Source organism: Narcine bancroftii, chromosome 4, assembly GCF_036971445.1.
Source record: "Narcine bancroftii isolate sNarBan1 chromosome 4, sNarBan1.hap1, whole genome shotgun sequence".
Classification (NCBI taxonomy): Eukaryota; Metazoa; Chordata; class Chondrichthyes; order Torpediniformes; family Narcinidae; genus Narcine; species Narcine bancroftii.
The window spans coordinates 88173775-88187893 of record NC_091472.1 but is presented as its reverse complement, the minus strand read 5'-3'; the positions used below and the strand labels follow the sequence as shown (position 1 = coordinate 88187893).

The following is a 14119-nucleotide window of genomic DNA, read 5'->3' as shown; positions in this document are numbered from 1 at the left end:
ATAATTGCTGGGTTATTTTCAAATTCCAAGTTCATTGTCACATATCAAACTACAGCGATAGAGGTTTTACGAGCTGACCAGTTCAAATCTCTTGCGTAGTTCAAGACTGCAGTTACAGAGAGAAATAAGTTGGCACAGAAAAAAGGCAGCATCATTTTACTATTTTGAGGTTAATATAGGAGTATAATCATGACTAGAAAGAAACTGTCCTTGAATCTGGAGGTACATGATCTGGTATGTGCCAATCTTTTTACTATAGGGGTGGGGTGAAGAATGTGTGGTGGGATAGGGTGAGTTTTGTGGTATGTTGGCTGCTTTTCAAGGCAGAGATAGTCAATGAAGAAGAGGGGGGATATGTGAGAACAGTGCTCCACCAATAGAAATATCTGCAAGTAAGGCTGAAGTGGAGGAAAATGAAGCACATGTTGTTGCTGTTCCATTGATTGATATGAAATCTGTTAATGAATGTAACATTCACCATAAATGTCTGGGGATGGGGATACGATGAGAATGGAGAGAGGCTTTCTGAATCTCTCCAGTTTCCTCACTTAATAATCTGACAACAGTGCAAAATCATGTAGAAGTGTAAGAAAGGTGAAGGATCTTTCCTGGTCCCAACACACTATTGGCATCTTGAAGAAAGCACATCAGCGCCTCTACTTCCTCAGGAATTTGTGGCAATTTGATATGACATTGGAAACCCTGGAAAATCTCTATAGACATGTGATGACTGGTTGCATCACAGTCTGATATGGGGACACCAATACCCCTGAGCATAAAGCCCTGTAAAAGGTAGTGAACACAGCTGAGGACATCCCAGGTAAAACCCTCCCCAACTTCAAGAACATTTACAGGGAATGCTGCTGTCAGAGAGCAGCAGCAGTCATCAAGGATCGACGTCACCTAGCACATGCTCTGTTCTTGCTGCTGCCATCAGGAAAGAAGTATAGGTGCCACAAGACTCGCACCACCAAGTTCAGGATGAGTTGCTACCACATCAGACACCTTTGCCACAAATTCAATCAAGGACTTATTTAAAGACTCTTTCTTTTGCACTTTATTGATTTTTTTTTCTCTCTCTCTCTATATCACACAGTCAGTGTCTTTACATTTCTTTATTTGTTTACATGTGTACATTGAGTACAGTTTTTTTGCATTACCAATAAGTGGTAACTCTGCCTCGCCTGCAGGAAAAGGAACCTCAGGGTTGTATGTGATGTCATGTACTGTATGTACTCTGACAAGAAATCTGCATCAAGAATTTAGTTGAAGTTGAAAATTTTAGAAAGTCCCATGGGTTTATGATTGTAAGATATGCTGTAATGAAATCTTAGAGATAAACAAGAAAGTCTGAAAGTGCTGTAATTGTAATTCAATTCACAAAAGTGCTGGAGAAACTCAGCAGGTCAGCCAATGTCTAAGAAGCAAAGGGATATAACCAGTGTTTTGTGCCTAAGCCTTCTTCAAGGTATGAGTAAAAAGATGCCTGTCTGCTTTTTGATCATACCTCGACAAATCAATTTTCAATTTCTCACTGCTGCAGTCTGAGATTCTTGCCTGCTTTAAAAGGGCATCAATTGTACCGGTGTTCAAAAAAAGCTGAGTGAGTTGTCTCAAAGACTTTTGCCCAATAGCACTCACATATCATTGTATGAAATGTTTTGAGAGGTTGGTCATGGCCAGAATTAACACATACCCAAGTAAAGACCTAGATCTACTGCACTCCCACAACTACCTCGACTACACCTTTTCACACCTTGTCCCTTGTAAGGATTCCATTCCTTTCTCTCAGTTACTCTCTCCATTGCGTTTGTTCCCAGGATGAGGTCTTCCATGCCAGATCATCAGAGATGTCCTCCTTCTTCAAACAATGTGGCTTTCCCTCTACCAGAAACTCTGGCTTCATCTGCATGTCCTCCATTAGCTGCACATCTTCCCTGGCTCCCTCCTCTCCCATGTTCAACAAGGATAGGATTCCCCATGTCTTCCCCTTCCACTCCACCAGCCTCTGTGTCCAACATATCTTGCTCTTCCATTTCCTCCACCTACTACATGATTCCACCACCAGACAGGTATTCCCCTCTCCGCCACCTGCAGAGACCACTCCATCCATGACTCCCTCATCCATTCCTCTCTCCCCACCATTCGTCCCCTTGAAACCAAACCCTGTGACCGCAGGAAATGCTCCACTTGTGCCCACACCTCCTCCCTCATCACCATTTGGGGCCCCAAACAGTCCTTCCAACTGAAGCAACACCATCTATGAATTTTTGGGGGTCATCTACTACATCTGGTGCCCCTGTTGTGGTCTCCTCTGCATTGGAGAGATCAGCTGAGTTCCTCCAGCATTTTTGTGTGTCTTTTACCACTGCAATTCACCTATTGCCACAATCGTTTCACACCATACTGGCTCTCATTTTGCCCTGTACCATCTGGACAACAGCAACACATACATAAGGCTGTCTGAGATCATTTACAGCTCAGCTTTCAACACATCATCCCTTTAGTACTGGTCAACAAGCTCCAAAGCTTTGGCCTCTGCACACCACTCTGCAACTGGATCCTTGACTTCCTCATTGGGAGACCACAGTCAGTGTGGATTTGTAACAATGTCTCCTTCTCACTTTCATTCAACACAGGCGCACCTTGAGGATGCGTGCTTAGCCTACTGCACTGCTCTACTCTCTCTACATCCATGACTTTATGATTAGGCACAATTCAAATGCTGTATATAAATTTACCGATGACAGGAGGGAGATAGATCAGCTAGTTTAATGGTGTCACAACAACAACCTTGCACTCAATATTAGCAAAACTAAGGAACTGATTTGTGGATTTCAGGAGGGGGAAAATCAGAACACAAAGCAGTCATTGTCGTGGGGTCAGCAGTGGAGAGGGTAAAGAACTTCAAACTCTTCAGTGTCAACATCTCTGAAGATCTCTCCTGGGGTCAAGAAGTTGATACAATCTGGCACCTAAAAGAGACAAAGTAAGAATAACAGAAAAGGGAAGAAGGAAAATCACTGGAGAAGAAAGAAGAAGGCCTTGCTTGCACGTTGAAGCAGAGAGCCACCATGGAGAGGAGTGGCCGATCTCCGATGCTGGTGAGTCTCCAGAAGAGCGGTGTCCTCCCGACCGACGGACTTAAAAAATGGCTCTCAGAGCCAAGAAGAGGTGCGCATGCGCGGTGAGCAAATAAAAGAAAAGGTTAACGTCGGCGGGAGGGGGGACTCAGCTGCGGAGCGGCCAGCTGAGAGATGCCCAGTATCGGGGCATTCTGCTGGGGGAAGTAAGCAAGAAAGAAGAAAAGAAGAGTGGTGAGAAAGAGAATGAAGGGTTGGAAGAGGGTGAGCGGCAACGGGGCGACCAGCAGGAGGACGACCTGTGGCACAGATACAGAGAAGAGAAGAAGATGACACAGACATAGATACAGACACAGAAGAAGAGGAGGAAGGAGACCAAGAATTTCAAAGGAAAGAAGAAGGTAAAATAGAAGGACAAAATTTAGATAAAGCTTTTTTTGAAGAACAAATGAGGTCATTAAAGAATGGCTATCATTAGAATTTAGTTCAATCAAAAGAAAAATGAAAAGAGCTCAAGACAGAATGCAAAGCTTAGAGTTGGTCATGCATGACTGAAATAAGGAAAAAAGTAGAAAATGTGGAGGAACGAGAAGCTGCTGTAGAAATTGAAATAAATGATTTAAGAGGGAAATTGGAAGAGAGCGAAAAAAAAAAAAATTAAAGAGTCACCAGATTTATTGTCACAAAAAATTGACGTATTGGAAAACTACAGTAGGTGAAACAACATAAAAATATTGGGCCTGAAAGAAGGCAAAGAAGGGTCAGATATGAAGGAATTTATAAAAGGATGGATCCCGAAGCTGCTAGGAATGACAGATTCACATGAAGAAACAGAAATCGAAAGGGTTCATAGAGCACTAGTACCAAAACTGCCACCACATCAAAAACAGAGATCCATATTGGTAAAACTTCTAAGATAAATGACAAGAGAAAACATACTGGAGCAGGCAAGAAAGAAGGTTAGAGAAGACGACAAGCCGTTGGAATATAAGGGACAAAAAATATTTTTTTATCCAGACATGAGTTTTGAACTTTTAAAGAAGAGGAAGGAATTCAACACGGCGAAAACAATCTTATGGAAGAAAGGTTATAACTTTATATTAAGACATCCAGCAGTAGTCAAAGTATTTATTCCTGTGGAATGGAATAGAGTGTTCTCGGACCCAAAGAAAGCTCAAGAATTTGTTGAACATTTGCAGGACAGAAGAGAGGAGGAAGAGCGACAAGAGGGAAGACTGGCAAGAAAATAAACAAAAATATGTAAAAATATAAAATAAAGATAATGAGTATATAAAGATTTAAAGATGGATAAGAGAAGGGGAAGAAAGGGGGAAAAAAAGAGAGAGCTTTGTTATATGTATAGGAAAATAGTGTTCTCTGGGGGGGTCTTGGGGAGAGAATAATGGTCACTGCGAAATCGGTTGATACTTGCGAGTAAGTTCGCAAACCGAATGGAAAGGGGAATTGTGGTTGCCATCAAGGGACAAGTGGCAACCCAAGGAGAGGAGGTTCATTTGGGGTTAAAGGGTTATTGCTTGTGGGGATTGTTAGGGTATTTCATGTCTTAAGTGCCTTGTCATATATTGAGATTAAAAAGGAAAACTTAAAAAAAAAAGTAATGGGGGGAAAAAAAAGGGCTGAAGGTGGTGAAGAGGCAGAAAAGAAGTGAAAATAAAGATATAAGATGGCCATGTTGGACTATATGACTATAAACATTAATGGAATATATAACCAAGTTTAAGTGTATCCCATTGGGGGGAAAAAATTTAAAAGACAAAGTTACAATGTTTGAAAAAAACCTGGGAATCATATATGGAACATAACAGAAAGAGCAGGCCTTGGACCACCACCACCTAAAATGATAAGAAGATAAACACGATCAGATTTAATGTGTATAATTAGATGATACTTTTTTGTTTGTATTCCTTTTGTATAAAGATATTGTTTTATTGTATTTTATATGTTCAATAGTTACTGTTTTTGGAGGGGGGTGGGAAGGAGGAAGGGAGGGAGGGATGGGGGGAAAAAAGAGAAAATGTCATTGTGAATATTTAAAGAGATGCATCTGTAATATGGTTCATAGTGCGATAAATAAAGAATTACAAGAAAAAAGTTGATACAATCATGAAGAAGGCTCACCAATGACTATATTTTGTTAAGAGACATACAGGAGGCTGAAGTCAAAAACCCAATGTTACAAAGACAGCTTCTTCCCCTCTACCATCAGATTTCTGAATGGACAATGAACCGCAGACCCAACCTCACTTTTTCCCCCTCTTCTTTTGCACTGATTATTTATTTTAAATAATTAATTTATGGAAATGTAATTCATAGCAATTTTTGCACCTGAATGGACAATAATGCTGCACAAATTTTTGACCTATTCATGGCAATAAATCTGATTCTGATATATCCCATTGATTCCTATAGATGCTGTGTCATCTACTGAGTTTCTCCAGCATTTTTGTGTATTGTAGCATAATAAAATCTTATAAGCTAGTCTGTTCCTATCAGCAGCTTTTTTTGAGGAGCAAGAATTGGTTCCAGTTAGCTCAGAGATGCAAAAATTAATTTGATGTAGTTCAAAACATTTAATTTGTTTGTGGGGTTTGATGTGGAATAGTAGAGATGAACTTTGTAACTACTGATTTTATGCTATGGGTTTGCAGTCTCACTGTGGTTATATGAAGCATAGACATTACCACCAGATGGTGTTACATCAACATAAAAGGATTGCAGTGTTCTGTTAGATATTTGGCTCTTTGCTGAAAGTCTGTGTACTTGCTGAAGTCAGTTGATGTGTCTATTCTGCCAGATATGTATCCCAAAACACATGAGCATCATAATTTACCACAAACTGTTCATCATTAGGCTGTGTACAAAGGTTTTCTACTTCAGAACCATTAAACTCAACAGGAGGTTCCTTCACCAATGTTTTTATTTTCAATTGATGTCCAACTAATCCTTTATCCCTAGTACTAATTTGGTATTTTTTTTAGTTTATTACGAGTGAATGAAATATGGTCTGATAGGACAGTGATGTGGAGAATGAAAATGTACTAATGAAAATAAATAGTGAATGCAGTGCATATCATGCATGCTAATATTGCAGCCAACTATCACATGACAATGATCCACGTAAAAACCAAAAGTGCTTTTGGTAGCACTTGTTTTGTCATAGGTTTGAGTTCCATTCCAAAAACCTGTCCAACTGAGGGAATGACCCTGTGTCGAATGTGAAGGGTAATGCTTGGGTAGGTAGAGAAAGGAGGGTAAGACATGTGGGTATAGTTAGCAATTATCAGAAAACAGATCAAGTTGTCAAGCAAACAAATAAATGCTAGAGAAACTAATCAGCCCAGACATCATTGAAGGGTAGAAATGGTCAGTCAATGCATCAGGTCAGGACCCTTTATCAAGATAAAGATAAAAAGGTGGAATGTATGTATAAAAGGTGGGGCGGGGGGGGGGGGGGGTGAAGGAGCTCAAAGAGGAAAGGACAGAGCCTGTGAGGTGGAGAGATGGGGGAGACCATTAGGAACTTTGAAGGGTGGAGTGAAACATTAGAGAGAAAAAAAGTACAATAGTAGTTAAAGAAGAAATAGAAATTGTGGAACCAGATGGGGGATGTTCATGTAGAATACAATGTGTTGTACTCAACTTTAAGTTTGGCCTCACCCTGGCAACAGATAAGGCCAAGGACTAATGTATCTATAGGAATGGTTGGGGGATGTTGAAATGGTTGAAGTTCAAGTTCAGCCCCATGAACAGAGTCTAGGTGTTCAGCAAAACCTCATAAGACATGGGAGCAGAAATAGGCTTTTTAGCCGATTGAGTCTGCCCTGCCATTCAATCATGAGCTGATCCATTTTCCAACTGAGCACCACTGCCTGGCCTTCTCTCCATATCTTCTGATGTCTTGCTAATCAAGAATTATCAACCTTAAATGCACCCAATGGCTTGGCTTCCACAGCTACCTGTGGCAACAAATTCTATGGATTTACCACCCTCTGGCTAAAGAAATTCCTCTGCATCTCTGTTCTAAGCAGACATACTAATCCTGAATTTATGTCCTATTGTCCTTAACTCTCCCACCATGGGAAACAATCTTTCTACATCTTCTCTGTCCATGTCTTTCAACATTTAAAATGAACCCCCTCATTATCCAAAATTCCAAGTACAGGCCAAATGCTCCTCCTTTCATTCCTGGAGTCACCCTTGTGAACCTCCTCTGAATCCTCTCCAATGTCAACACTTTTTCTTGAATGAGGAGCCCAAAACTGCTTACAAAACTTGAAGTGTGGTCTCCCCAATGCAGAAGATCAGATTGGATGATGTGCATGCAAAGCTGTGCCTCACCTGCAAGTTCTGTTTATGGCCCTGGATAGAGGTGATGGGGGAGATTAGGGATGTTTTTCACTTTCCGTGGTTACTTCCAAGGGGATGGAAAGCTGGATGGGGAGGGAATAGTGGACAAGGGAGTTTGGGAGAGACTTGACCCTGCGAGGTGGAGAGGGGAAGATATGGCTGGAAGTGGGATCATGCAGAAGATAATATGTTGAATACAGATGCTGGGGTAGAAGGTGAAGACTAGAGGGGTTCTGCTGGGGGTGAGCTGAGTAAGATCGGTAGTGTAGCAGCCCGTGGCCTGCTCCACGAGCCTACACAACAAACGGCTATCGAACATGACAATTGGGTAGGCAGCACACAGGATGAGACGCCTGCTCCCGTAGGCCACAGGAATAGCAGTCGAATCACAGCCAGTGGATTGCAGGGGAGTCCAATCCGCATCTGGGACAGCCAATCAGCAGCCGGCCTCACTCAAGCCACACTCTGGTGGTGACACGGCTGGCTGCCTATAAAAAGCAGAGCTGTAGCCCAATGAAGTCAGTGTCAATTACACTCCCTTGGTGTATGAGTCTTCTTTCTACTTAGTGACCCCACTACAGTGGTGACCCCGATTGGTCCAAATGGCACTTTGGACCCAACGACAGAGGAACAGCCAACAATCAACGCTGTAGTGCTGAAGCTGCCTGGCTTCTGGACGTTGTGGTTCCAAAGGCCGAGGCGCAGTTTGCTATTCACCTGATCTCGGCAGATGACACACACTACTACCACGTGGTCAATGCCCTTAATCAAGATACCACATTCTGCATCATCGACTTCCTCCAGCAACCCCTGGAGCAAGGGAAGTATGTGGCCATCAAGGAGCTATTAACCCACACTTTGGGGCTCTAAGTACGAGTGTGCAGCCCGACTGCTGCACATCAACATTTTGTGGGAAAGAGCCCCTTCTGCCCTCATGAACGACATGCTCGCTCTCAATGATGACCACACCTCTTTCCCACTGTTCCAGCAGATCTTCCTGGAGCAGCTGCCTGAAGATATCCGTCTGCTCGTTGCAGAGGAAGACTTAGACCCCAGGAGGATAGCTGCCTGAGCAGACGTGCTATGGGTAGCGAAGAGGGATGCCTGTGCTTCACTTGAACAGGTGACGGCACCTCGACAGCAATGCCCAGCCAGGAAGCCTGCCCACCGACTGAACAACGCACCCCACCAGTGAGCAGCACTGTCTCTATCATCAGTGGTGGGATTCCAAGGCCTGTCGATGCCGCTCCCCCTGCGCGTTCCAGCGAAATGCCAAGGCTGGCTGTCGTTGATGGCTGTGACAACTGGCCAACTGCATAGCTTCCTCCACATCCAAGACTCCCTGTTGGGCTGGTTTCTTGGTGGACACCGGGGCACAGTACAGCATCCTTCCCTCGACCAGCCTAGAGGCTCGCAGCAGCAAGGAGGGCCGAAAGCTTCGAGCAGCAAATGGCTCCAACATTTGCACATTTGTCATCTGTACAATTTCTCTCTCCTTTGGGGACAAACAATTCACTTGGAAGTTTACGGCGGTAGCTATACAATAACTGTTACTGGGTGCTGATTTCTTGAGAGCCAACTCACTATTGGTGGAGATTAAGGGGTGTCGGCTGGTACATGCCCGGACATTTCAGACACCCTTGCTCAAGGGCACTTACTAACCCCCATCTGAACTTAGTGAGTACTGTCAACGATTCCCTTGAGTCTTAGTGGAATTCCCCTCCATCACTATGCCCCATTTGAACTCAGCAGAATCTAAACAAGGGTTAAGACACGAAATTATTATGGAGGGCCCTCCACGCCAAGGTGTGGCATCTCTTCCCCCCCCCCCCCACCCATCTGGCTGGAGAAGAGTTTCAAAAGATGGAGGATCTCTGCATTGTGCAGCGCTCCGATAGCCCATGGGCCTCTCCCCTCCATGTGGTACCTAAGGCAGCAGAAGATTAGAGGCTGTGCAGAAACTACTACCACCTAAATGAGGCCACCATGCCTGACAAGTATCCTATTCCCCATATCCAGGACTTCACTGCTAATCTGCAAGGGGCACAGATATTCTCTAAGGTGGACCTCATCAGGGGTTATTATCAGATCCCAGTCCACCCTGATGACATTCCCAAATTTGCCATCGTAACCCCCTTTATATTGTTTGAATTCCTCCACAAGCCATTCGGGCTCAGACTTTCTAGAGGTTGATGGACGAAGTGGGCCGGGATCTGCACTTTGTCTTCATCTACTACCTCGATGACATTTTAATAGCCACCCACACCTGCACTGAGCACGCTGCTCACTTAAGACTATTGTTCTCCAGGCTAAGTGAGTTTGGTTTAACCACCAATCAGACCAAGTGCCAGTTTGGTCGAGAGACCATTGATTTCCTGGGCCATTGCATTGACCAACATGGGGCCAGGCTGTTACTTACCAAAGTGGACACTATTTGTTCCTTTCCCGGACCATCGACCATGAAGGGACTGCAAGAGTTCGCAGGTATGGTCAATTTTTATCATCGCTTTGTACCTGCATCATGAATCCGGTATTTCCCCTTGTGGCAGGCCCCAGTAAAAAGGCTTTCCAAGCATCCAAAGACACCCTGGCCAAAGCTACCCTCTTTGTGCATCCAACGATTGCCCTCACGGTAGATGTCTCCAGCATGGCGGTCGAAGGTGTACTTGAGCAACTGGTTAACAGACAGTGGCAGCCACTGGTCTTTTTCAGTAAACATCTCAGGCCACCAGAGCTCAAGTACAGTACCTTTTGATAGGGAGCTGAAGTGTTAAACCTGGCAATTTGGCATTTCCGTTACCTCCTGGAGGACAGTGTTCAAAATTTACACAGACCACAAACCACTTACCTTTGCTTTCAGCAAAGTGTCAGATCAGTGGTCAGCCAGGCAAAAGTGGCACCTGTCCTGCATATCTGAATTTTCGACTGACAGAGAACACATCGCTGACAAGTCCAATGTGGTACCCAATGCCCTATCCCATCCAGCTATCCTAGCAGTGCATTACCCCGCCCCAGGTATCAACTATGCGGCCCTGGTGGATGCGCAGTAGGCAGACCTTGACATGCCGGCATACCAGACGGCATTTACTGGCCTGCACTAGAGGACATCCAGATCGCCCCAGGTAATTGCACGCTGCTCTGCTACACCTGAACTGGTAAACTGCCCTTCATTCCGGTCACATAGAGGAGGTGAGTTTTCGATTCGGTCCTCAATTTGACTCACCCCGCTATCAGGAATACTGTTAAAATGGTGGCCAACAGGTACGTCTGGAATGGCCTCTGTAAAGAGGTCACTCAGTGGGCCAAAACATGTACTCAGTGGCAGGCATCCAAGGTCCTGACCCACATTAAAGCCCCTCCATAGCCCTTCGAACCAGTACGCCGTTGTTTCAGCCACGTGCATATGGACATTGTGGGACCCCTACCTATATCCAGAGGTGCACTTTATCTGTGACCATGGTTGACTGGATGATTAGATGGCCAGAGGCAGTACCACTACCTGAAATCTCTTTGGAGATGTGTACGGGCATTACTGAACACTTCACATCCAACAGGGGGGCCAATTCACATCCAGCCTGTGGACTGCCTTAGCAAATGCCCTTGGGATTTACCTCCACCATACCACAGCATTCCACCTGCAGGCCAACAGGATGGTGGAGAGGTTCCACAGGCACCTGAAGACAACTCTGATAGCCTGACTCACCGGACCGAATTGGACCGACAAACTCCCTTAGGTCCTGCTAGGCATCCACACCGCCCTGAAAGTGGATCTCAAGGCACCCTCTGCTGAGTTGGTCTATGGCGTGCCCCTAGTCATCCTGAGCGAATTCGTGGCAGCTTCCAAGGACTTGGGAGAGATCTTGGTGGCCACATTGTCTTGACTGCACGAGTGCCTGGGCTTACTGGCCCCAGTTAAGCCCAGAGCTCACGGGCAAGCCAGCGTCTTTGTCCCAAAGAACTTTGCAGACTGTCGCTACATATTTGTCTGATGCTTGGGCCACTGGCCACCTCTTCAATGGCCTTATGAAGAGCCATACCACGTCGTCACGCACAATGGCTCTACCTGTGTATTGAATATTGGCAGCAGGGAAGAGACCTTCATGACCGACTGGCTGAAACCAGCCCAGTTGGACATTAACCAGCCAGTTACTCACCTGACACCATGGCACAGTGGTCAGCTGCTAAAGGACAGTGTCCTGATCGCCACTGGGTGGGGGTGGGATGGAGATCATGTAGTGGCCCGCAGTCCCACATAGCAAACGGCCATCGAATATGATGATTGGGTAGTCAGCACGCGGGATGAGACGTCCGCTTCCATAGGCCACAGGAATATCAGTCGAATCGACTAATCACCGCCAATGGATCGCAAGGGTTCTAATTTGCAGGCGGCCTCACTCAAGCCACACCCCAGTGGTGACACAGCCTATGAAAAGCAGCACAATAAAGCCAGAATCGATTACACTCCCTTGGTGTGCGAGTCTTCATTCAACATTGAGCTATAACTGTATCAACCCCACTACAGTAGTATATTTAAAAAAAAACACACACAGGTATGTGCTTTATCAATGACAGTGAGGGGGAATTCACATTTAATAAAGTTATTTTGGAATGTCTTGGGGTAGAAGGCCTCATCCTGGGAACCATTGAGGCAAGAAAATTGGGAGAAGGGATAATCCAAGTAGTTGTGAGTCCTTCCTAATGCTCTCTTACCTGTATTTCAATTTCATACTCTCTGTCCTATACCCTCTCACTTTTGGGTCTTCCCATGGGTTTATTCCTCCTTTACCTATGTATTTCACTTTTTTAATCATAATCATGACCTAAAACTGATCATTTCTACCCATGAATGTTGTGTGATCTGCTAAGTCCCTCGAGCAATTCTTTGCTCAATTGCAGCTTTTATGTTTCCCTATTAGAATAAGTACAGTATATAGCTATGTTTTTAAGATTAGAAAAAAACCTGCATTTATAAAATAAACTTGGGTTCCTTTCTATAGTAATAGTGTGTGGTAACTTGAACATGTATATTTAAGTAGACAGGATTTGGTGGGTTACGATTGTTTTAAAAAAAAAAAACCCACTAATAATAATGCTCACATTTTATGGGTTTAAATATAAGTAACAAATTTTTTATGTAAATAATTCCAGGTGAAGTGAAGATGTTGGTCTCTGCTCAGAAGGCAATTCAGGGTAAAAGAATGGCATTTGTAAATGACCTCAGTATCACTCAGGACGGCAGAAAGATCTACTTCACAGACTCTAGCACCAAGTGGCAGAGAAGAGACAATAGATATCTCGTGATGGAGGGTACTGCTGATGGACGGTGTGTACTTTCAATTTGTTGCTAATTTGGAATGACTGTATATTGCTTTTATAGCTAGTTTAGCATCTGTTCCTTTTTAGTTTGTTCTCCTGGATGAACCATCTAATGCTGGGAATGCATCAGTTGGCAATGAATGAAAGATCTTTGCATCAACACAATGATTATCAATAAATGGAACCAGCTGTAATTTTAATTGTCGGAGGTACTTTTATTTTGGCTGTTCATCTTTCCCTGTCAAAATCTGGTATAAATCTATCCACCCCCTCATCATCACCTCTTACAGAATCAACAAGAGGGCCCAGGCCCGACATTGGTTATTCTTTACTTCATATCAAGTTTCTTCAGCATGTTTGTTTAATGCGCAAGGTATTTGTATTTTAATTGGATCACTGGGCCAATGATTGAAACAAAGAAACTTCTTGGTCAGTTTAATTCCTGATCACATTGGGCATTGCATTCATCAACTAACATGGGCACTTTTTACTTTGCTCACTCTAAATGTGCTTCTTTCTCTTCTAGATATTTCATTTTCTTGCATCTGCTGTAGGCCTTCTCACTTGTGAATACTGCCAAAGACCTTTTATCACTTCTGCTTTGAACTCTTTTTGCTTATTTCTTAATTGGTTATCAATTTGCCTAGTTTTAAAATCCTTTTCTGTAGATCACAAATTGTGAATACAACAATGAGCTGGACCCTTCCATCAGTTACATTTTCCAACCTGACAATAAATTTTCCAGCATTTTCTGATTTTTTTTATTTGAGATTGGTGACCTCTTTGACATTTCTGTTCTTTTGCTTCTTGTACAGTATGTCAGTTAAGAAGCTGAATTAATGATATATTTATTGTTTTCCAAGACAGTTTTAGAAAATGGTCTTTTTCTTTATTCCTTCCACAAAAGTACATGACTAGACACTTCCATGCTCTGTATTCATTCTGCCACTTTGCCCATTTTCCCAACCTATCCAGATCCCTTTTCCGACTTTGTTTCCACTCCACTACCCACCCCTCCACCTATCTTTGTAGCACCTGCAAATATGGCCTCAAAGTCATCTGCTGTTATCCAAATTATTTACATGTAACCTTAAAAGTCGCAGACATCTGAGGAACACCATTAGTCACTGGCAGCAAGCCAGAAAAGTCCTCCTTTATTCCCCTTCTTTATCTTCTGCCAGTCAGCCAATCTTCTATTCGTGCTAGTATTTTTTCTGTAATACCATGGGCTGCAATCTTGTTTAGCAGCTTCATTTGCAGCATTTGTCAAAGGCATTCTTAAAATTCAAGTAAACAACATCCACTGACTCTCCTTTATCTCTCGTTACTTCCTCAAAGGCATCTGAAGGGAT

General features: G+C 43.7%; 1 protein-coding gene across 1 annotated transcript in view; it reads left to right on the top strand.

The window, feature by feature from the left end:
• The window catches only part of apmap (adipocyte plasma membrane associated protein), a 37081-nt gene that overhangs the window by 14762 nt on the left and 8200 nt on the right, over positions 1–14119 (top strand). The window contains exon 6 of the mRNA XM_069931872.1: positions 12600–12774. Coding sequence (XP_069787973.1) covers positions 12600–12774 — 175 coding nt within the window. The remainder of the gene's footprint in view (positions 1–12599; positions 12775–14119) is intronic.